Source organism: Asterias rubens, chromosome 13 (genome assembly GCF_902459465.1).
Source record: "Asterias rubens chromosome 13, eAstRub1.3, whole genome shotgun sequence".
Taxonomy (NCBI): Eukaryota; Metazoa; Echinodermata; class Asteroidea; order Forcipulatida; family Asteriidae; genus Asterias; species Asterias rubens.
This window is the reverse complement of record NC_047074.1, coordinates 2896731-2920359: the sequence shown is the minus strand read 5'-3', so window position 1 is coordinate 2920359 and position 23629 is coordinate 2896731. Positions and strand designations below refer to the sequence as shown.

The following is a 23629-nucleotide window of genomic DNA, read 5'->3' as shown; positions in this document are numbered from 1 at the left end:
ATTGTAACCGAATTGAGGCTGGACGAAACAATAGTCTGGTGCCATGTTTGAGCAATGGAAGTTAGCATTCATTACTGTTATTGGAAACAGGAAACATGACTAAGATGGTGACAGCGTGATAAAGGTCTATAGACTGGTGACCTGTTCGTGTTTTTATTTTTATTTTTATTTTTTTTATTTTTTACAGCTTACTGAAATCGGGCCGTTATCTAATCTATAAAGAAGCTGGGCGTGTTCCCCATTACACTATTCATCAAAAATTAATTCATACTTCGCAAAATACTTGTTTGCTACAGACGTAATATTGCTGCCTACACTTTTCATATATAGTTTTTTTTATGATACATTATGAGGGAATCCAAACACAAAAAATATTGTCAAATTAATGTAAAGAATGTGATGTTTAAAGAGACCAAGTGTTCACAAATACACTTAGTTATTTGATATAGATAAGACTAAACAATTAAATAGCGTGTGTTAGTCCCTATGTTCGACCTCCAATGACAGTAGATTGAGGTTAGTCTGAATTGGCATTATCAAAAAAACAATTTTGGCGTGGTCAGTTGTTAAAAAGGACATCCAAATTTAGTAAGTTTCTTTTTACAATGAACATTGTATAATACCACTAAAAAATAATGCAGTCAAACTTCACGAATGTAAAATACTGGATATATCCTATGTGCAAAAGCATCACTGCTCTGTAATCATCAGTTGTAATTCCAATAATTGGAAATTTCTTGGGACACTAGGTGGCAGCAGACTTACCTGTCTGCTGCCACCTAGCGTTCCAAAGTATCAAATTTCTTCAACCGTATAACGAATAATAACAACAACCCTACAAATTATATTTCTTACGATTGCTATGAAAGCATCATGACTGCAATTGTGTCACATTTTGGCAGCATATAAAAAGAGAAATAAAAAGGAGATGCTAATTTTAAGCATTATATAAAACACAAACTTGGATAAAAGTTGAACCAGGCCATCAAAACAGTACTATGAATAATTAGTTCATGTAAATATTTCGCCATATTTTGACCGCATAGGGGCGTATGTGGACCGAGTTTTTATTCTTCTTGTTGATACTTTCTGTATATCGTATTTAATAATACAAGAAAACAACAAACAGGCAGTTCAAATAAGGTGAAATCTAACTGTGATGATTCAAGAAAAAGCGCCCTCATGCGGTCAAAAATATTGTCAATTGGTCAGGAATAAAGAGCACTGCTTTGATATCACGAAGTCACTTCTGATGGGTGATAAACCACTGTATACTGATCGCTTTATGACCTCAGTAGGTGGGATTCGAACCAGTGAGGTGGCATTCTAGATCAATCATTTTAACCACTTGATCCTACTGGGCATTTTCTATGGGAAAACCAAATAAGGGTTCCACAAGCTACATAAGACTTGAATGTTTGCATGGTGGAAAGACAAAAAAAATAAGAAATTTGCGATGACACCATTATATATTTACTTCTTTTTGTGCGAGTAGTTGTTCTGAGAAAATGTTTGAGACAGACAAACTCTTGACGATGTTGCGTCCATTGGTGGTTCCCAAATTTTCTATAATCTATGTTTATAGTTCCAGAATTATTGAGGGGGAAATCAAAATGGGCAATCTCAGCTGTGGAACAAAATTTTTCTATAAATGCAACAAATTAGCCTGCCGAGTTAGACCTCAGCCTACGTCGTATAATAATATACAAATCTACATAAACCACGCGACTCCTCATCTCATTTCGTATGTACATAAATTACAGGTCAAACATTATCCCATTGTGTTTTTCTGTTGTTTACACAATTCTCCATTCCTCGGTTTCCACCCACCTTTTTTTTCATTTATAGAAATACAATTTGCATAAAATGAGGATTGATATGCCTGATTTTAAACACTTAACCATCATAGGTACAAGGCCCATGTCACACGAGACATCTTACAGGCAACCAGCTCCAGGTTAAAGGCAGTGGACACTATTGGTAATTACTCAAAATAATTATGAGCATAAAACCTTTCTTAGTGACGAGTAATGGGGAGAGTTTGATGGTATAAAACATTGTGAGAAACGGCTCCCTCTGAAGTGCCATAGTTTTCGAGAAAGAAGTAATTTTCCACGAGTTTGATTTCAAGACCTTGAGGTCTCGAAATCAACCATCTAAACGCACACAACTTCAGGTGACAAGGGTGTTTTTTTTTTCTTTCATTATTATCTCGCAATCTCGATGACCGATTGAGCTCAAATTTTCACAGGCTTGTTATTTTATGCGTATGTTGAGATACATTAAGCGAGAAGACTTGTCTTGGACAATAACCAATAGTGTCCAGGGTCTTTAAATCACCTAGAAGAAAGGGCATTCATATTTTTCTTAGGCATCATAACACATTGTTTTGAAATGTCCTACCAACATGGTCCTGTAGCATGCACTACAGTTAGTTTCGTCAGAAGTTGCCTAGCCTTGTTCAAGGCTCTTTTACGCAAGCACCGACCCGCTCCGAGTTCACGAACTGCGTAAATACTATACAGCACGGTACATAACAGTTCCGTGGGGTTGAAGCATGGCTTTTGGGGGTACCACTGAGGTTACAACGAGGCCGGATGTATGAGGTTATAGCAACCCTCGAAAAGCCATGCTTTGACCCCACGGTATCAAGTACGGTTATGTACCGTGCAGCATAGTTTCTATGCAGTTCGTGAATTCAGAGCGGGGCTGTGCTAATGCTTGCGTAAAGAGCCTGAGACAAGGCTACCAAGTTGCCTGTATAAGTTGCCTTGTGTGATAAGGCTTTAAAACTGACCACTTCAGATCATTTTTATCTGCACTCGATTTTAAAACTTGCACAAAAATAAACACCTGCCACAGACTTACTCTAACAAAAGAAAAAGTTAAACTTATTGAATTAGCTGCTCTTTAATATTCCTTCAAAGAAAGTTAACGGTAGGTGTATTGCTACATTATCTATTAAAAAACACCTTACAGTTTATTTGTTTCAAATTCAAAACACAATATAAAACAAAGTTCAAGAAAATAAATGAAGGGGGGGAAAAGAAACGAAAAAATGGAATGATTTTGAGATTAAAAACATGCAAATTAAAAAGATATTGAGCTTTAAAAAACATGCATTCAATACTTCAGGTCTGTTTAGAATCCCGGATCAAAGGGTTATTTAAAATAGTTCTCAGGTTTGAGTTTTGTTTAGGTTTGAGTCTGATTTCAGCTTTCAGGTGTCGTGGCCGAGTGGATAACAGCACCGAACTCAAGCTCCGATGCTTCTGTTCAGCAGAGTGTGGGTTCGAATCCCGGTTGTGACACTTGTGAGCAAGACCCTTAACTATAATTGCTTTTCTCCACCCAGGGGTAAATGGGTACCTGTTAGGGCAGAGATGGTTCTTGTGGTTTAGCCGAGTAGCGCATATGTTGCGCACAGGCTGTATACTCCCCAGGGAGCTGAGATGGTTTGAGGAATGATTTAAGGCCCAGTGACCAGGGCTTAATAATGTGCTTTGAGACACCCCTCGGGCGTGAAAAGAGCTATATAAAAACGGTCTATTATTATTATTATTATTATTTAGCTTTGATTGTTTAGTAAACAGCGTTTTCAGGAAAGAGTACATCCGATACTGTCAATAAGCTGGCAATGAACACATCACACAACTAACCATAGTATCAAATGGTCACATTTTAAAGAAAACATCAAAAAAGAAGCTACAGGTTTGTCAGGGTTTTCTAGTGCGATGGTTATGGGTTTTCTATATGTTATGGTTATTTTAAATTGGCACATGGAAATAAGAATGCAGGTGCATAGTATTGCAGATGGAAATATTAGCCAGGAAAATTTACGCCAATACCAAAATGTGAAAGAAAAAAAATTCAGATTGAAAATATTAGTCAGTTGAATTCAATGAAAGTGTCAAAAGGACTATGCTCAGTTCTAGCTGAAACACAACACCTACATGTAGCATGTGAGAAGAAGATGTTTTTTGTTTTTGTTTTCAAATTGTGTGTTGATCCCGAAGAGGTCTTGGTCACCTGACCTTAAAGTCACCTAACCTTTGCGGTCATACTTCACAGGGACATTGGCTTTGTGACAACGGATGAAATATGTACAGGCACGAAGGGACAGGGACGATCTGTCTGGGACACTTCTATCTTGACGTCACTGGCCAAGGACACCACTCGCGTAAAAAAGACCACTCTTCTATAGCACACTAAATGCATTGATACACTGGTTATGTGAAAGAAAGAAATATAACATAGATAGTCCGAGGACATCTTCTTTAGTGGAAGACTATTGCCACCACTAGGTGGCAGCAGACCTACCAAGTAAATTTCATAGCTGCCACTAGGTGGCAGCAGACTTACCAGGTAAATTCCATTGTTTGGCTCATCAGTGTAACACACAGTCAATACCAGACACCTTCACAAATACTTGGTGCGCATGCCCACTGAGGTGCCCACTGGTCTGGTTGGAGACCAAATTTGTCACTTAATATATTAGGATGTACCACATTTGACAGCTACACTCGCAAACTGATTATTAATTTTAGAAGTGGTCTATGGCAGTTTGAAAAAAAAACCGCCCCAAGTTGGGCCCTGTCCGCCTGTTTAAAGCCCCATAAGGACAGCACACATTTCCTAATAAACTGACACAGTCCAAGCCCTAACCCTAACTTTGAAAAAGGGTTGATGCAAAATACTTTCCAGTGTGTCTGCTCTGCTGCCACCTAGAGTTTCAGATGGTCCAGTTGCTTTGAAAGTCACATTTGTGATTGATAATGGTGTGGTGGTAAAGTATGACTGACACAAACTCATTGCTTCGTTAGAAAGTTGGCAAATAATTTCATAAAAAAGAAAAAGGTTTCTACTCTGAATGAGAATATGCTTTAAATCCAGCTTGCGAAATACAAATGAATGCCAATGACGCAACGTGTGAAATGATTACCCATACAAAAAACACACGCCATTTTACCAGTTACAATTTTGTTCAATTCATCAACGACCGTTTCCAAATATTTACAAAGTTAATCAATTGATAAAGTCTAATTAATAGCGGCTCAGCGATAACTACTCGTACCAACCATGTGACGTTACCAAAAATTGTATTTTTAAAAAACAAACAAAGCACGTTTACCTCTCGTTACATAAAGGCATTATAATCAACATTCATGCCTTCGTTCCAGTTATAAACATTTTTAAAAACAAGCCAAATGTCTTATGCATTGCTTAAAGTAACGAACAAATTGACAATGAAAGGGGGGGATAAAACAATTGGAAGCTAAACCGACTGACGACAAATTAATAACCGAAAACAATGAAAGGTTATCGTAATTTCAAGCACTATGATTGGTCATGAAGCCTCGCACTTTATCCGTTCACTGGTGCCAAAGGGACCTGAATACCTGAATAGTCCACTAAAGTATTAGCTGGTACTCATGTTGGCTAAATATCCCAAAAAAGGTGACCAATGGTGTGTTGGTACCTTGTAACTGTGTAGCTAAATAAGTTTAATATTAATCATGTTAACTAGCTTGATTAGTTTGTGGTTTTATAACCAATGAGTTAACTAACCTGGTTGGTTATTTAACCAGGTTAGTTGTATAGTAAGTATATAATCTAAGATGATTTGGATGTTTAACATGTTAACTGGCCTGATTAGTTTGTGCCTATTGTATTTTCATAATCCAACAAGTTAACTATCGGAACTGGTTAACTAAAACCTGGTTTGTATAAACGGGTATTTTAACTAACATGATTAGGGTATACATGTACAATAAAAACCATGTTTGGTTTGTGCCCAAATAGGATTGTGAAACCAAATAGCTTAACTAACCTGGTTAGTCAACTAACTATTCCGACTAACCTGGTTAGTTAACTAGCCTGGCCCGCTGTATACTAAGTTTAAGTATCATGATTTTGGCAGTTACCATTGAAGCATGTTACATTCGTGTTGTTTTTTTCTCACATTGTCAATCGACTCAACTAATCGGTACCCACTTTTACCTGGTTTACATGTTATTCTTTCATCGTCAATACACTCCACTGATTGATTAGGTCAGTGAAGCACCGGTACCCACACTCTAGTTGGTCAACCCAATGTCGTTCTTTCATTGTCAGTAAACCCAACTGACCGGTACCCACTGTGGAGTTGTGCAGATTTCTTCCATGGCTTGCTCCAGCGTGCGGATGGTCTCCTCAATGTCATTATTAACGATGGTCAAATCAAAGAAGTGCCCGTAGGCCTGGCGGAGTAACTCGGACTCCTTTCCTAATCTCTCCAGTCCATTGTCCTGTAAGAAACAAATTTAAAAACATACAAAACTTAGCAAAGTCACACTTAAGCACTGAAATGAATACAACAATGCAGTCACAATAAACAGCGCCACCAAGAGTTCCCCTGGCATAGTTTGTGTATCATTCCAAACTACAGTGGATGATATTCAATGGGGTAGCTTCAAAACGAAAAGTGGCAAAAGTTCACAATTCATATAAACTTAGCAAACTCACACTGAAGAACAGAGGTGAATAAAAAAATACAGTCACAATAAACAGCACCACCAAGAGTTCCCCTGGCATAGTTTGTTTATCATTCCAAACTACAGTGGATGATATTCAATGGTCAGAAGAGTAGGAGGGTTAACTTACGTGCATATCATTCATTCCTGTAATGGTAGGAGCAGCAATAAAGACAACAAAGGGAGCAAACTCTGCACATCGTAGAACCTTCAACGCCTGAAACCAAAAAACATTATTACGGTAAGATCTCGGAATGATTGGGTCATGGGTTTTTTCCCCCAAAGGATTACATTGAGTATACATGTACATGTAGTAGCTCACCACACATCTAGTGTACTAAACTAAGCTAATAGTCAAACACACTCATCAATCATTGGGTGCGTTCATTTAGTTTCCCAGGGTCGGCCCCGGTCAGCCCCGGTAAGTTCGAAGAGCTTTGACGGGACTCACCCGGGTCAGCCCCCAGTGCCCTGCTTGTGGAGTGGGTCACTTAGGGGTGACCTGAGGTGCATGCCGTCACCACGAGAGGGGTGATCATTCAATCAGCTCTTGTCAGTGGCTCACCCGAGTGAGCACAGCGAGGTCGACCCAGGGAAGCTTATGAACCCACCCAGAGTGAACCAATCAGAGGGCACCCCCATGTCATAGGTCAGAGGTTAGACTAACCTGTGGTTCAACATCTAAGATGGCAATCAGCCCTTGTGAGTGAATCTTCCTGATGGTGTCCAGCTTGGTGCCGTACATTGCATCTTCGTGGGTTCCGTACTCCAGATATTTGTTAGTTGCAATATCTGTCATCATTTCTTCGTGGGTCACAAAGTAGTAATTCTTGCCGTTTTCTTCGTCTTTCTTGCATGGTCTCGTCGTATCTACAAAACAAAGCACATATTTGTAAGATTTTATATTCCCTTGTGCTGATGAAAACTAAAAATCTGTATTTTGATAAGGTGGAAATTAACATTTCTTATTCCAATTATAATTTTAAGTATACTGATTAGGCCTAAAACTGATGACACAACAGTTGTGGTTTTATAGCTAGAATTTGATAATCAAGGCGTGGGTAGAAGATTATTTAGTTATCTAAACCCCCATACACTAAGTAACATTTTCTAGTGACTTATACTATTTTATTACACTTCTTCATCGGCATAACCTTTCGAAAAGAAATTTAAAAGGTAATAAAAAGACAAAAGTGTATACCAGGCCTAACAAATTCATCTTAAAGAGGGCAAGGCCATTTTAATTTTTACAGAGGGCACTTCCATTGGAAAAACTTAATGGACAACTTTTGATGGGGCGCCAAGGCAAAGCGGGGCGACAGAGGTCATGACCTTCATACATTTCTAGGCCTAACATACAATTACATATGCAGCATATAAAAATATTTAAACTGTTGCAAGAAATTGCCTAATGCTATTCTTAAAAGGTACCTGTAACAGCAGTAAAGAGCAGAATAGTCAAATACAGAGCAACAACAAAAAGCCATAATCATATACAGAAAAATGAGAGTAAACACAAACACAAAAGTCAATGGTAAATCATAATAATAGCAATCATTACAAAAATTTAAAAAAAAATGCTTTCAATGTCATACAGATATCACAAAGTGTTGTACAATAACAAAAAACACAAGTTATTAAGAAAAACATATAAAAATCAGTCAAAACATTAGAGAGGTAATGAAAGCATTCAATATAAAAGTGATAAAAAGTCAGGTTTTAAAGAATTTTTCTAATCATGAGAAAAAGGAAGGAGAAAAAGGAAGGAGAAAAGTTACAAAATGCAAAACACATCACTAAATAAGGTACATGCAAATATAAATATGAAATAAACAAAGACAAATATTCATGTAAACGCAGTAAAGATTACACCACACCATACATTGTGCAGTGAAAAGCAAAATAGGCAAATATGTAAAGGTAAAGATAACTGAACATAAGTTAAAAACAGAAGCAAGTTTACCACACAAAAAAATAGGAAAGATTCAGGGTTCACCGGTACACACATTAAAATATGAACTGACATCCAATGGGAGACTTTCTGGGACGATAGAGGGCAGCAGACTTACTGGGTAAATCCATTGTTCTTAGAATTATGTGCATGTTCAGAGCTACGTAAACAATGGAAATTTACCTGGTAAGTCTGCTGCCACCTAGTGTTGGAAAGTCTCCAATTGCAGTAGAAAGTAATTTTGTATGGTGGCACAACTGTAGACTAACTGCTTACTAGTGTCGAAGTCGCGACTATTTGAGGCACGACTAGTTGAGTAGTAAATTCCACTAGTCGCCCAGGCTTAGTGACAATACACAGATCACAACTACAGGCGAGTTTGAATACATGATACATGTATGTATAAACGTTTACTTACGTGGAATAGGGTAGGCATATTTATCTGGATGACTGGTTATTAATGTGTTCTTGATGTGTCTTCTCCCAACACCATGTGCTCCTATTGGCCAAAGACAGAAATCAAATTAACGTAATATTAATAAATATAATGAATTATATAAAGCAATTTGTTACAAAAATAGAGATTCAAACAAATAAGTCTTTAAAAGTCCCTTGAAAACCTGAAGAGAGGCAGCTTGGCGAATCTGAATCAGTCAGAAACCAGCACTGGACTCCTTCCAAACACTCGCAGCGAAATCAGCACTGTGATGTCAACATTCGTTTTGCATTCGCATGAACTACATGTAGGCTTTAATCTTTCCACAACTTAAGTGCAAAAGTGGAAGACTTTTTGACCATAGAGTTTAGTGGAAAAAGAAGTCTGCATCACCAATTTGCAAAAAGTGACAGGAGGCGATTAAAATCACTTTCAAGCACTTCCTTAAGGGAAACGGGGAAAAAATGAAGCGAACGGTCTTCTTATCAAGTCACTAAAGAGTCGTTCCGTCCAGTGCTCCACACAGGCTCTGGCATGGTAGGCTCTGGCATGGTAGTTCACAGCCTTCCAGGTCATCTTGGTTGCCTGGCTCTGGCAGGAGGTGGGCAGACAAGTTCATTTGTCTGTTTCCTGGTCGCATTCACATGCGGTTTGTTCATCTCTGAAAGCCCCACCTCCGCATTTTATAGGACCTCCCGTCTTCCGTAAACCAGAAGGGAACAGTGAAGTACATGTACAGTGATTGCGTATTGAAAACGAAAGCAGTGCAGACTGGACACTTTTTTTCTTGCAATTGGTGAATTTCGTCACTTTGGAGACCAATAAAAATTGTACAAATTGACTTACCAAGAAGTACCAGCGTTTTCCTCATGAATGCAGGCAAGCGAACCACTTCTTCATATGTGACCAGATCAAGTTGATCAAATACTGAAAATGCAAAAAATTTATTTTGTTTTATTTGAATCGGTGTATTGGGAAACATTCCATCTTGGCCAAAGGCCAAGTTGCAAAATCTTTAAAAAAAAAAAAATTATGAAGAACAGATTAACAACCAGCAAATACAAAATCAAATACAAGAATGCAGACCAGTAAACAAATGAAACATGAAGCATCAACGGCATGCTTATACAGACAAATTGAAAAAAGAGAGGAGGGAATACATTTTCAACTGATGCTCTTATTGGCTAGGAATACTAGTTTAGCAGCGGAACAAGGTAAAGGGAAGGCGCCGTTTTTGTAGCACTCTGTTCTTTGGACTACACACAACTACTGCGCAGTGATGAGTCTGCTTGAGTTGGAGGGAGTCCGTTATAGAAACGGGAAGAAGGTACACTTAACTCTCTATACACACAGGCTTTCCCTACGGTTCTCAAGAGTGGGGAAGGTTAAGCACCTGGAGGGGGGTGATCAAAAGACTGGTATGCAGGACCAAGCCAAAAAAAACAGATTATGGTATGCACAAACCTGCATTGTGTTTGGCAAGATACTTGTCTCGATACTGTTTCTTCCGTCGACCGAACCACGTGCAAGACGCTTGCTGCTCCTTCTTGGCTCTCTCGATGGCTAGACAAGCAACTCTCCTGGAATAGAAAAAAACAAAGTCATTATTTGAGGGTAGTATGTTTGTGTACCTGGCTCAAGGATGTAAGGCAAGTGTGCCCCGACAAACAGTTGAAAGCAATCATTATGCAAACATTGTGATTCCACCATTCTTGAAGTAATGGTGATGGGAACAGTCTAGCCGTTCCATTCACAGGGTTAGGGTTAGGGTTAGGGTTAGGGTGAGGGTTAGGGTTAGGGTTAGGGTTGGGGGTAAGGATGAGGGTTAGGGTAAAGGTGCGGGTAAGGGTTAATATGAGGATAAGGGTAAAGATGAGGGTTAGGGTTAGGGTTGGGATGAGGGTTACCATTATGGCAAGGATGACGGTTAGGGCAAGAGTAATAATGAGGGTTAAGGTTATGGTAAGGATGGGGGTTAGGGTTAGGTTAAGGATGGGGGTAAGGGCTAGGATGAAGATTACCGTTAGGGTAAGGATTAGGGTTAGGGTAAGTGAGGTTTGGGGTAAAGTCCGGTTCACACGTCCTGCAAACGATACAAATTTTGACGTAACAAATTCGCATCGAATACTTCGCATTTGTAGAAATGTGCTCAACTCCTGCAAAGCATTCGCAGCAAAACCCAGATGTGACGTCAAAATCTGTATCGCATTTGCAATTGCATTTGCAGGAAGTATGAACCGGGCTTAAGAGTGAGGGTAAGGGGTCAACATAAGAATAAACCTCACCATTCTTGAAGTTCTGGGGATGGGATCAGTCCAGCTGTTCCATTGAGCGGCTCTCCTTCTTTACGAGCCTGCCACCAGTTGTGATCGTCTTTGCTAATAATCTGTAGAATGTCCCCACACCTGAAGCTCATGCCGGCTTGTTGACAAGGAATCAGGTCATCTTGTCCTGGATCGTACTCAAACTGTGCTCGAACGTAAATCTGCGTAAACCAGACAATCGGCAAATTATTTTTATTTTCATTTTATTACACTTCATCACCATATAGCATAACACTATAGACAGAAATATACAAAGTATACCTGTAGACATATAGCAGTATATACCAAAATATTAAAAAAATTACAACAAATTGCCGGTGAGTGGCAAGATGGAACAGGTGTCCAGCTCCTCAGTAGAGCCATCCAACCCCCCTGGGGCTGAAACAGGGTTACCCCCTTCACAGTTCATAATGATGTAGGCATGGGTATCATCAAATCGTTGGTAGAGCAGAATGCACTGACTTCATTTTCTGAAATGATTATGGTTACGTTCCTTGCTCAAAAGCACAAGTGTCATGACCGGGAGTCGAACCCACACTCTGCTGAGGACAACACCAGAGCTTGGGCAGCATTCTCCCTTCACAGTGGTCTGCTGGCCAATCAGAATTCAGAAGTGGTCCGGCTGGCTATTTCATTGCTTCCAAAAGCCACACAAAACTGAGCCACCATGACAAAATGAAAGTGTTGATAGAAAAACCATAAAAGATGTGGCTATGTGAAAAGGCTTGCGGAATACTTTATGTAAAACTAGCTGACCCCGCTGGCCAGTCACTGAACAAATTTGGCAAACCCTGCTGTGTCCTGATGAACTAGACCACTCGACCACGAGGTATCAAGGTTTCAAATCAAGGTGATAACTATACAAAAATGACAAGTCTCCAACAGGATTAGAACCTACCTCACAAGGCTGGGGTGCATTCCTGTAGCTGGGGACAATCTTAAAAGTGATGCTCCCTCGTAGTTCCCTCAGCATTCTCTGAAGGTTCTCCACCGTCTGGTTAGCAACGGACACATTATTGATTTCTCGGATCTCGTCGCCGACGTGTAACGTGGCTTGTCTGTGGATCATACCCCCATGCATGATACGCGCTACTATACAACGACGGTCGTCATTCATCTTTAGTGTGATTCCCTGTAAATAGAGAAAGAAGAAAAAACAACCCTTCATTATTATATTCATTTCGTTATTTTTCTGGTAATGAAACCCAGGATGCCCCTTTAAAGGGTGCATGTGGCGTCACTGGTGGTGGGGGCAGAAGTTCTCCATCCACTATTGAAAGGCATAACACTCAAAGCCATTATACACTTTCGGAACAGGAAAAAAGAAAAAGTTCACAGATTTACAAATAACTTACAGGGTTTACAGAAGGAATTACTGATTATAGTAAACACATGTCATGACACGGCGAAACGTGCGGAAACAAAGGTGGGTTTTCCCGTTAATTTCTCCCGACTCCGATGACCGATTGAGCCTAAATTTTCACAGGTTTGTTATTTTACTGTGTATATATAAGTTGTGATACACGAAGTGTGGGCCTTTATACAATTCTGTTTACCGAAAGTGTCCAATGGCTTTAAAAGCCTGCAAGTGACTGCTGAATATGAATAGTAAAAAAATATATATATATCAGCGGGGGGAAAAAAAGAAAAATTCTGATCACTTTCACCAAAATTGTATCCACTAACGGAATTCATTAACGGTGCGTTGGTCATTGGTTGCTTGTTGCTGTTAATGGACCTTGCCTTTGGACGGGTCCATTAACAGCAACCACCAACCGACCCGGTCATAACCACAGACTAAAGACCGGCTCCTCACAATGTTTTGCTTCAGTAAGAATCGGCTCTAGATAGAATTAAGCATACTGAAACTGGCAAAGTGAAAATTATTGCGAGGACAACAGTGAATTAAGGTTAAAGGAACACGTTGCTTTGGATCGGATGAGTTGGTCTATAAAAAGCGTTTGTAAATGCATATGGTTGGAAAGATGTCTTAGAAGTAGAATACAATGATCCACACAAATTTGCCTCAAAATTGCGTGGTTTTCCTTTTACTGTGCAAACCAACACGGTCGGCCATTTATGAGAGTCAAAAATTTTACCCCCATAAATGGCCGACCGTGTTATTGACGAGGTAAAAGGAAAACCGTGCAATTTAGAGGCATGTTTGTGTGGATCATTGTTCTCTACTTTTACAACATCTTTCTACCCATATGCATTTTATAACAAACGGTTACATCGCTTTACAAAGACCAACTCGACCGATCCAAGGCAACGTGTTCCTTTAATAGATTAAGGAGGCCAGTTACTACATGTATAACAAGTCTAACCAAATATCTCTAAATGCATGAGTACTGTAGCGTAATAACCACACATTTAATCCCCCACTGAATCCGACGGTAAGTAGAGCACAACTCTGACTGATGTAGTCACTTATTGTACCTCTCCGATGACATACATCTACAGATGCTGTGTATATGACTCAGTACAACTATTTGTACACATGCAAATCCTTTTGGACCCGACCTCCGGCTTCTTCCATTAGGACCAAACGACGTAATGCGTGGCAAAGCAAAAGGACTTACGCATGACCGGTGATGAAATGTCACATTAGTTCTAGTTTGTCCACTGAACGTTAAGATAAGACCAATCGATGGTTTTTGGAAAGGTATATTCTTTACCCACCCTCTTCATTTCACAGCAACGGAGATTGAAATTTACATTGCCCGAGGACAATGATTTTAGCATCAAGTCTGTAAATTCACAACTGGACAAATTTGACAGTCCTCAAATTAAATATTGACTTTCAGCCATATAAGTCTCTTGCAATTCTAAGAACTAAAGAATAATACCCCATAAAACAAATGAGACCAATCTTCTTTTTTATGGTCTGTTCAAATGTTACATTTTTCATTCTTATTAAAATTCTGGGCTCCTAAAATAAATTGGGTCCAATAAACTTTTTGAGCTAAATATTTGAAAGATGAAAAAAACTTGTGGGAGCTGAAGGTTGGAGTTGATATTCCTCTTAAAATAGTCTAGATTGTAGGATGGAGGGAAACATGCACCAGGCAAGAAGTTCAAAAGAATCATGATAAAAAATACTTGGTGTTTCACCTCAAAACAAATATTTCTCAAAACAATTCTGTAAAAGTCATTGCCAAACACACCACCTCACGACTTAAACTGAGTTAAAGCCAAATCCCAGAATCAAGATCTGCACTAAACATCTCGGAGAGCAACAGGGGGAAATAAACGCTATACTTTTTCACCGATAAGAGCGTTTCTCAAAACGATTCAGTAAAAGTCATTCCCACGCCACCACCTCACGACTTTAACCGAGTTAAAGCCAAATCCCAGAACTACAATCAGCACTAAACATCTCGATGATAAATTGCCGGATTTCTTGATTGACCCAGTGCCTGTTGTGATAAATTAGATATGATCACGACGAGACGAGCAAACTGCGCCCGCGTTAAAGTGTGTGTGAAATTGACCTGTCCCTAATGACATAAATCTTGGCGTACCACCGGCAGACTTCGAGGCTCCCTCGTATTCCTTCATTACCTTCCTGACTTTCTTGCTGAATACTAATAATGAGGTGAAATCCACTTTCCTGGTTTATAAGCGCCAACTCACGAGATCTCGTTAGGCCCAACGTGTACCTTAAGACCGGCTCATCAGTTTACCCTTTCAAAAGTACTTCACAGTCGGCCTAAAGGATCGGTAATTGTTATTTAAAAAGTAAATAAAAGCAAACAAGATTAGAATTCCGATATGAAAGCTCACCGATTTTTGTTCGTCTACTGTTTATTGTTGTAGCAAAACATTCTGTGCCCAATTTCATAAAGCTGTTTAACTGAAATTACTGCAGCATTGTGAACTTTAAGGAATTTCAGCTGGTAACCAGTTGTCATTAAGTGAGTTTTTTCTGTGCTTAGCAAGTTGTGACACTTACAGGCTTGATGAAACTAGGGCCCAGGTCTCATTTTGGTTTTATTATTGTGATGTTTTTCAAGACATTTCCACCACAAGTCCCGCTTTTTTTTCTGCCTGTACTGTAATATTTTTGGTTAGGGGATTAACAACAAAAATACTATACTGATTTCTTATCAACATACAATGTAGCACTCTAGCCCACCCGATGGGCATCTTAAAGCACATTTTCCTGCAAGGCATGCGGAGGAACAATTATGAAGTATGAGACCTATTCCTTTACTAAGCACCATGTAATGGTTTACAATCTGCTGTTGCGCAATGTATAAAAATAAGGGCCTTGAGTACCTCGTTGGTAGATACGGTGTGCGAGCGCTTTATAAGACTTGTTCAATATTATTATAGGATTTGAGGCATTGCATGGTGAGGTATCAATGTATATTTGGTTTGCGGTAACACCATGTGTGTATCTACTTGCCAGGTAGAGTTATTCTTAGAGAACTGTCTTGCTTTATTCTACTGCCGCGGAGTAGATAATCGGAGGTTTGGGAGACTTCTCAGTTCTGAAAAGAACTGTCCTGCTTTTTAACTATTACCAGGGCGGATGGTATAGAAAATAGACTGGACTACTACTTTAGCTTATAGGATCGTAATTAACTGTACTGCCGCGGAGTCAGTTCTGAAATGGTCTCAACGTTTCGACTAGCTTGCTCTAGTCATCGTCAGGAGACTGACGCCCTGGTAATAGTTAAAAAGCAGGACAGTTCTTTTCAGAACTGAGAAGTCTTCCGAACCTCCGATTATCTATTCCGCGGCAGTAGAATAAAGCAAGACAGTTCTATAAGAACAAACTCTACCTGGCAAGTAGATACACACATGGTGTTACCGCAAACCAAATATACATTCAATATTATTATTATATTAAATATGCTGCCAATCAAACCATGAACAACGGGGCCAACTCCTATTGTACTATTTGTGTGTACACTGTAGTTAGGTAATGGAAATCAATTTTAATAGACGTGAAATTTAATTGATTATCAATTTCATACCAGTATCGATCCTGTAGAGAATTATTTCCATATGAAAATTTTAAACTTAATTTACAAGTCTCCTCACACAATGCACAAAAGGCCACTTGCGATACGGGCTACACACTCCAGAAAAAAAAAAAAGCAAGCATAGAGAATTAGGTTAATAGAAACCCATTCACATTACACTCGGAACGGGGACAAATTATAGGCGGCAGAGTTACTGTCGGAACTGAGAAAATATCATCTGAAGGAACTGCCCCGCCTCCAAACACCCGCCCCGCCATCACCAACTGCTGATAAATTACATTGCAGCAATCGGGACAAGCCAAGCATGCACAGAATCAGAATCCATGATAATAGTAACAGTCCTAAGGAGCGTACCAAAGCACTTCTATGAGGAATTTAAAATTTGCATTGGAACTATGCAGAGGGCGCAACGACAAAAGCACAGGGCACCAAGACAATAGACTGATCCAGTAGGCTCCGCCCACGACGCACGTGTGAGCAAGAACACGTGGGGCTCTCCAATGCCTTTCTGCACAACTCTGCCGCGCGCGCCAAGCATACGCGCACGCATGTCGCCTGTTAGTGTTGGACCTCCGTTGCGATGTGATTGGTCAATACGCAATGGGGCGGAGCTTAATGGATCGATCTTCTATTGCTGTGGGTGCTATGATTTATTTCAAAGCCTGTAACACTAGTGCTTCTAAATTTTGGTATAAATAACCTACATGTAGGCAGTGACAAAACTACAGGTTTGGACACAATGTGGACTATTTCTTTATTCCTTTTGAAAAGTTGACGGCTCAAGAAGATTTTAGACTTTGAGAAAATCCTGAAATAAAAAACAATGTCATGCTTAAAGACACTGGACACTATTGGTAATTGACACTATTGAGGCTTACCTCATTGGTAAAGGGCACCCTATGAGGAAATCGTAAATTTCTACTGTAGCATTTTAAGGGCACCAAGACCAACAGGTAAGGAGGCAATCGCCTCTGTAAAGTATCAGGCCTAGCCTGTGGATTTTTTTCCCCTCAGAACTCGGGGAAAGTACTAAGTATATATTGCTTAATACACATTAGTGTAAGGGTAAAATCAAATTACTAGAGCTTCTCCTTTTTACAACGGCTGTTATCGTTGAGATGTAATCCAACCTTGAGTGTACCATGATGAGCAGCAATCTCCACTCATTAACAATCTATTGACCTTCAATTAACGAAGTGATTTAATCAACAGCCCACTTGACACATCACATTCCACACCTCACGGGCATTCTCAAGCGCAGCGCAACTACCAAGTTCATTCAACTCTTCTCTTCGAGCACTCAGGAAGTTCTGTCTTCAATATCAGATGAGACAGATACACACTCTCAAGGGATGAGATTGGATGGGTGTGAACATTGCTGGAAATGGTTTGCGGGTCTGGACCCCCCTTACTCTAGACTCGGAACCTACCAGCCGTTACAATTCATGACTATCAGACTTCAATATCACATGAGACAGATACACACTCTCAAGGGATGAGATTGGATGGGTGTTGAACATTCCTGGAGATGGTTTGCGGGTCTGGACCCCCCTTATTCTAGACTCGGAACCTACCAGCCGTTACCATTCAGGAGGTTTACAGACTCGGTGCATCACCAGAAATAACAAAACTACAGGTTTGGACACATTGTGGACTATTGCTTTATTCCTTTAAAAAAGTTGAAGGCTCAAGAATATTTTAGATTTTGAGAAAATCCTGAAATAAGGATACATGAAACAGGGTCCATACCGATTTATCTAATCTAGACCAATTTTGAGACACTTCCTGAAAGCGCAATACCTGTATCAGCAACCACAGCAAAAAAAACTACCGTGATAAACAAAGAAAATCAGGATTGGTCAACTTCAAAAGCGGGAAATCGAGAAATGTCGAGAAATTATTCTCCATAAACTCTGTAAGCAGAGAATGATGAGAAAGTAAGTGCATCTGCACAACCAGGAAACGAGCAGGAGAGCCACCCTTTTCCTGACCTAACCACCAAACAATTCGCTTAAAAAAATGCTCAAATGAAAGGTTCTGTACATTTTCAATTGCAGCAACCCCAAAAATAATAATTATCAAAAATATTTATTAAAAAAAAAAAAAAAAAAAAAAAAAAAAAAACGCCACTGTGCCGCTGCAAACAGTGCGATTAAACACCTCCTTGCTCTTTGATAGAACAATATCCACAGGGACAATAGGATGTGATGCACTTAAACACCGGCAAACCCACACACTATCTATTTCACTTCAAGGAAGAAAGGGGGAAAAAACGAGGGAAGGAAAAAAAGGAAAGAAAAAAACACGAACAAGACTCCAACTGTCGGTGTCAAACACCCCTCGTCTGAAAAGGAACGAAGTGCCCCAAGTTGCCTGACATATGATCTCCGCTTCTTAATCAAACTAATTTCGGCGTCCCGTCTTGACACTTTGCTCATGTATCAAATACACCCACTCTGCATTCTTGCACGGCACGATTCAAGACACGCTCGAGTGCACTCACGATCTCGGTCAATCACGCCGTCTCTTTAATTAAATCATTACAATATAAATAGGCTTTCAGACAAACATCGCATGACTGCAGGGGGAAAATAGAAACTTATCACATGAAATAATCTTGTCTTAATATTTGCATAGGATACTTTTTTACTCCGAGCAGGCCTGGAATTAAACGGAGGCCACGGAGGTCACGGTCTCCATTGCCCCGGTCTTGGCCTGGGTGCCCTTTCAGAAGTTCCCCATAGAATTTAAGATTTCCCAATGGAAGAGCCCTAATGCAAAATGAAAACGGCCTTGCCCTCTCAAAGATGAACTTCTAGGCCTGCACTAGGCTGTGATTGAAGCCAGAGTACCCTCAGCAATTGCTCGGGTGCCCTGTGCTATTGCTGTGGTGCCCCTTTGAAAAGTTCCAACACAAATTTACATTTTCCTCATAGAGGTGACCCTTACCAGAGGGAAAACTGCCGCGCTTCTTCAAAACTTGAAGGCGTGACACCTTGCTACATATAGCAGTTACAGGTTGAATGGCTTCTGACTTTGAGTATGTGAATAAAACTTCATTTAAACAACAATCTGGGCCCAATTTCCTAGAGCTGCTTAAGCACAAAAAGCAGCTTAAAATAAAATAATAATTAACCATTCTTATATAGCGCATAACACATAGAAATCAAACATGTCCCTAAGCGCTCTTGAGAAAAACACAACAGAATACAAAGACAAGCTTAGCACAACACAATTGTTGTTCATAAAATACCAGGTACAATCTGCTCATTCCTGCCGAGTAGAAACCTGCTAAGCAATATTTTCTGCTCAAGTAGCTCTGTAAAATTGGGCCCCGCCTGCGATCGCTATCATTAATCAAAAAGCCACTTTGATGACAATACATGCTGACAATGTGGGCTACTGAAAACTTCCCAGAGGCAAGTAAAATGCGAAGTTGTGACTAGTCTTGTGGGCCACTTCACAGAAAGTCTATTATGCGCAAGGCGAGGAGGCTCCGCACAAAAATATTAACATCAAGGGTGTATAACCAGAAAAGTGTAGCACAGAGCTCTAACATTTCGTTACAGCTAGCTAATGACTTAAAAGGACTTAAGGCTCTATGATTTTCTGCCAAAGTTAGTAAGCGATATAAGCTGGAATGTGTAAATGTGGCGCAATACAGTTACTGGAATTGCACTAGCATTTCTCTATATCAATCCTTTTCCGTTCCCATGCAGATTTTAATTTTCCTAAGACAACAACTGAGTGTTTGAGACGGGTCAAACTTTCACACACGATTTTGCAAATCAGTTGCCTATACAAGCTTCCTCACGACAAACACCAACTTTTTTTCTCCTTTTTTTTATACCAAAACACAATAAGCAATTCTGAGATATGGTGGACAAAATTATACTATTATTTGGTTTTTAATGGGTTTGTCTGTGTATAATTTGGACCGTAATTACGTAATTACCTTCAACAAATATTTAAGGCTAGTCCTAACTCGAGGTAAGACTAGTCTTAACTCTGTGTAAAATCACCCTAGGAAACCCAAGAAACTTACCAGAGGTTCATCAGAGTTCTTCTGGAACTGCACCAGTCGTACTCTGGTGACCGAGTCCATAGGTTCGATGTCACCGTTCGGGGACTGCATTTCTTCTCGTCCGTTAAGGAAAGGCGACGTCGGAGGCGGAGTTACTCGGATTGCTGCATCGCTGTACACTTCATGGGCAACGACGTCGTGAGCTTGCAGTAACGCCTAAGGTTAAAAAAAAACACAAAAGAAAAGAATGGGATTAAGTCATTATGATTCTCTCATTACAACAGAGGGATCAGCAGTAAACCGTATCTGCAAAGATCTTGATACATCAATGACATCCCAGCAGGGCCAACTTTCATAGACCTTAAGCACAAAAAGCAACTAACCACAACAAAACCATGCTTACCAGAATAAGACAAAACTAGTACCATCTCACAAGTACAACTTGTGACTGGTATCCTGCTCATTCCTGCTTAGCAGAAAATGGTTAAGTAATATTTTCTGCTTAAGTAGCTCTATAAAATTGGCCTCAGCTCTGAAGAAGGTCTACATGGTGCCACTGAACAGTTGAGTTCACTTCGATGGGCCAACCCTCACAGCAACCTACCATGTATCATACAGTATGATGCTAGCTTGCAACATGCCTGTTTTCCTTACTGTATAGTCAAAGTGCTAATCCAACTGTACAGTTAAGTACAAATACTTGCTAAGTACAAATACTTTAAGTACAAAACAAGCTTAGCATGAATCGGTGACCAGCCAAAAACGCCACATAAATCACATTGCCGCAACTGGTGCCCTGCAATCAACTGTATTTGCTCAACATATTTGTTAAATTTGGAGGTAGTCACTTGGTTTCAACAGTCCTTATCTCTAGACTCAATGTTACACATACCTCTCCTGCCATCCAACCAGCACACATGCTAAACCAAACACTCATATTGACAAGGACTCCCCAACTCCGAAGCTACTTACAGCAGGCATGCTGTGCCCCTATTGGTCACTTAATGACCAATCATAATCCGATACAACTACCCAATTGACCAATCGCAATCACTGATACAATCATCCACTCTATGCCAATGACATCATTAAAGCAGGTCTGTAATTTCATCTTCGAAGGGGCGAGACCATTTTGACACGGGTGACTTCCATTTAAAAAAAAACTGCTCAAGTCAACATGAATATTTAGAAGGGGCACCGGAGCAACAGAGGTCACTGCTTTTAATTCCAGAGCAGGCTTCAAATTCATCGAGCCACTAAAGCACAAAAAAGTGCTTACCATTGTTCTGCTAAGCAAAAGAAAAGCAGGATACCAGTCACAGATGCACATGCTACTATGAGTACATTGGCTGGTAAGCGTATTCTGGTAAGCATAATTTTGTTGTACTACGATAGATTGTTTGATGGAGTAAACCGATTTACAGGGAGGAAGTTCAAACTGCAGTGGTACAAGAGAATACGTACTGGAATATTGTAGTCATAAACCACAAGGGAAACAAACTATGGAAGTTTATAAATAGTTTTGGGGTTGAACAAAGAAGAATTGACTGGAGCGGGATGCGAACCATCAACCTCCGGATTAACATACCGTCGGTCTACCAACTGAGCTATAAGTTGTCGTTCTACCAAAATAGAGAGAGCGCTATCATAGGGCTTGATAGCACAGTTGGTAGAGCACCGGTATGTTAGTCTAAAGGTCATTGGTTCAAGTCCAACTCCAGAAAAGTTGTCTTTGTTCAAATCTAATACTGGAGTAGATAAAGTGACTGGATGAAAAGATACAACAAAACTCTTACAATGTATATTTGGTTCTACTTGCCAGGTAGAGTTTGTTCTTAGAGAACTGTCTTGCTTTATTCTACTGCCGCGGAGTAGATAATCGGAGGTTCGGGAGACTTCTCAGTTCTGAAAAGACCTGTCCTGCTTTGTAACTATTACGAGGGCGGATGGTATAGAAAATAGACTGGACTACTACTTTAGCTTATAGGATCGCAATAAACTGTACTGCCGCGGAGTCAGTTTTGAATTGGTCTCAACGTTTCGACTAGCTTGCTCTAGTCATCGTCAGGAGACAGACACACACATAGATACACACATGGTGTTACCGCAAACCATTATACATTGATACCTCACCATGCAATGCCTCAAATCCTATAACACTCTTACAACGATAACTTTAAGGTGGTGGAAAATATGTATATAGGGAGTATACATGAGAGTAGTACGAGAGAAAAAAATCTCACATAACTAGCCTTTGTAAACAGATAAGGTGATGAGTAACGAATAGCGTCTGCACTATGGTATAACGTATTATGTATAACCTCCTAACAGCTATACGAGGGAAAATATCTCGCAGTACTGGAGTTCATACAGTGAACGCATGTATAAAGACATGGCAAAATGTCTTCAATGTTAGAATGTAAGATGGTGTAAACCATGTGCATAAGGAGTATAAGAGTAGTACGAAAGAAAATATCACACAGTACTAGCCTTTGGAATTCAGATACAGTAAACGAATGAAAACATTTCCAACGACCGTTTATAACGACAATATAATCATAATAATAATAATAATAAGACATTTGTAAAGCGCCTAATGCAAAAAGCCTCTTAGCGCATAAAGAGAACAATAAAATAAACAATGAGAGAAAGATACAAGATACAAATAAGCAAATTACAAAAAGCAGCTTTAAACAAATGAGTTTTCAACAGGGACTTAAAACATTGTAAAGAACTAGCTTGGCGAATATGCACAGGAAGACTATTCCAAAGAAACGGTGTGGCGTAAGAAAAGTATCTGTGGCCATAAAAAATGGAAGAAGCTCTAGAAAGCAATGACTGTTGAGATGATTGTAAAGTCCGAGTAGGGGAATAATGATGAACAAGTTCAGATAAATAAGCAGGAGATTGACATGTTTGAGCCTCATATAAGTATGAGAGCAGTACGAGAGAAAATATCCCATGCCACCCGTCTTTGGAAACAGATACAGCGATGAGTAACAAATAGCATCTGCACCATGGTATCCACGTATAACCCCCCCCCCCCCCAACAATAATACCATCAGGTTATACAAGACTAATCATGTATACTGCCATTCCTTAGGGTATCTATCGTGTGCTTTTACATGTAGGTGTAGACAGCGTCTGTCATCAAAGCTGCATCATTATGCATTAGATTTACTCAGATGACAGCGCAGAAGCTAGACTTGTTGACAGGCACTGGTCTCACAGGCCCAATGATTTCATTGGATACAATCCACAAGGATAAAGCGAGGCACTGGTCATACAAGCCCATTGATTTCATTGGATAAACGTGCTGTGACGTAAGCATTCCATATCTGTGTTATGATTGGTCCGGCGTGATGTAGTTTGTCAGCTTGCACTTCCA

General features: G+C 39.8%; 1 protein-coding gene across 1 annotated transcript in view; it reads right to left on the bottom strand.

Moving 5' to 3' along the window:
- Positions 1-3496: 3496 nt before the first annotated feature.
- Positions 3497-23629, bottom strand: part of LOC117298289 (peripheral plasma membrane protein CASK-like) — a 127885-nt gene continuing 107752 nt past the window's right edge. The window contains exons 15-23 of the mRNA XM_033781443.1: positions 20263-20457; positions 12122-12355; positions 11185-11384; positions 10364-10479; positions 9746-9826; positions 8882-8962; positions 7180-7382; positions 6643-6729; positions 3497-6287 (exon numbers count right to left, since the gene is read on the bottom strand). Of these exons, the coding sequence (XP_033637334.1) occupies positions 6111-6287; positions 6643-6729; positions 7180-7382; positions 8882-8962; positions 9746-9826; positions 10364-10479; positions 11185-11384; positions 12122-12355; positions 20263-20457 (1374 nt within the window). The 3' untranslated portion in view covers positions 3497-6110. The remainder of the gene's footprint in view (positions 6288-6642; positions 6730-7179; positions 7383-8881; positions 8963-9745; positions 9827-10363; positions 10480-11184; positions 11385-12121; positions 12356-20262; positions 20458-23629) is intronic.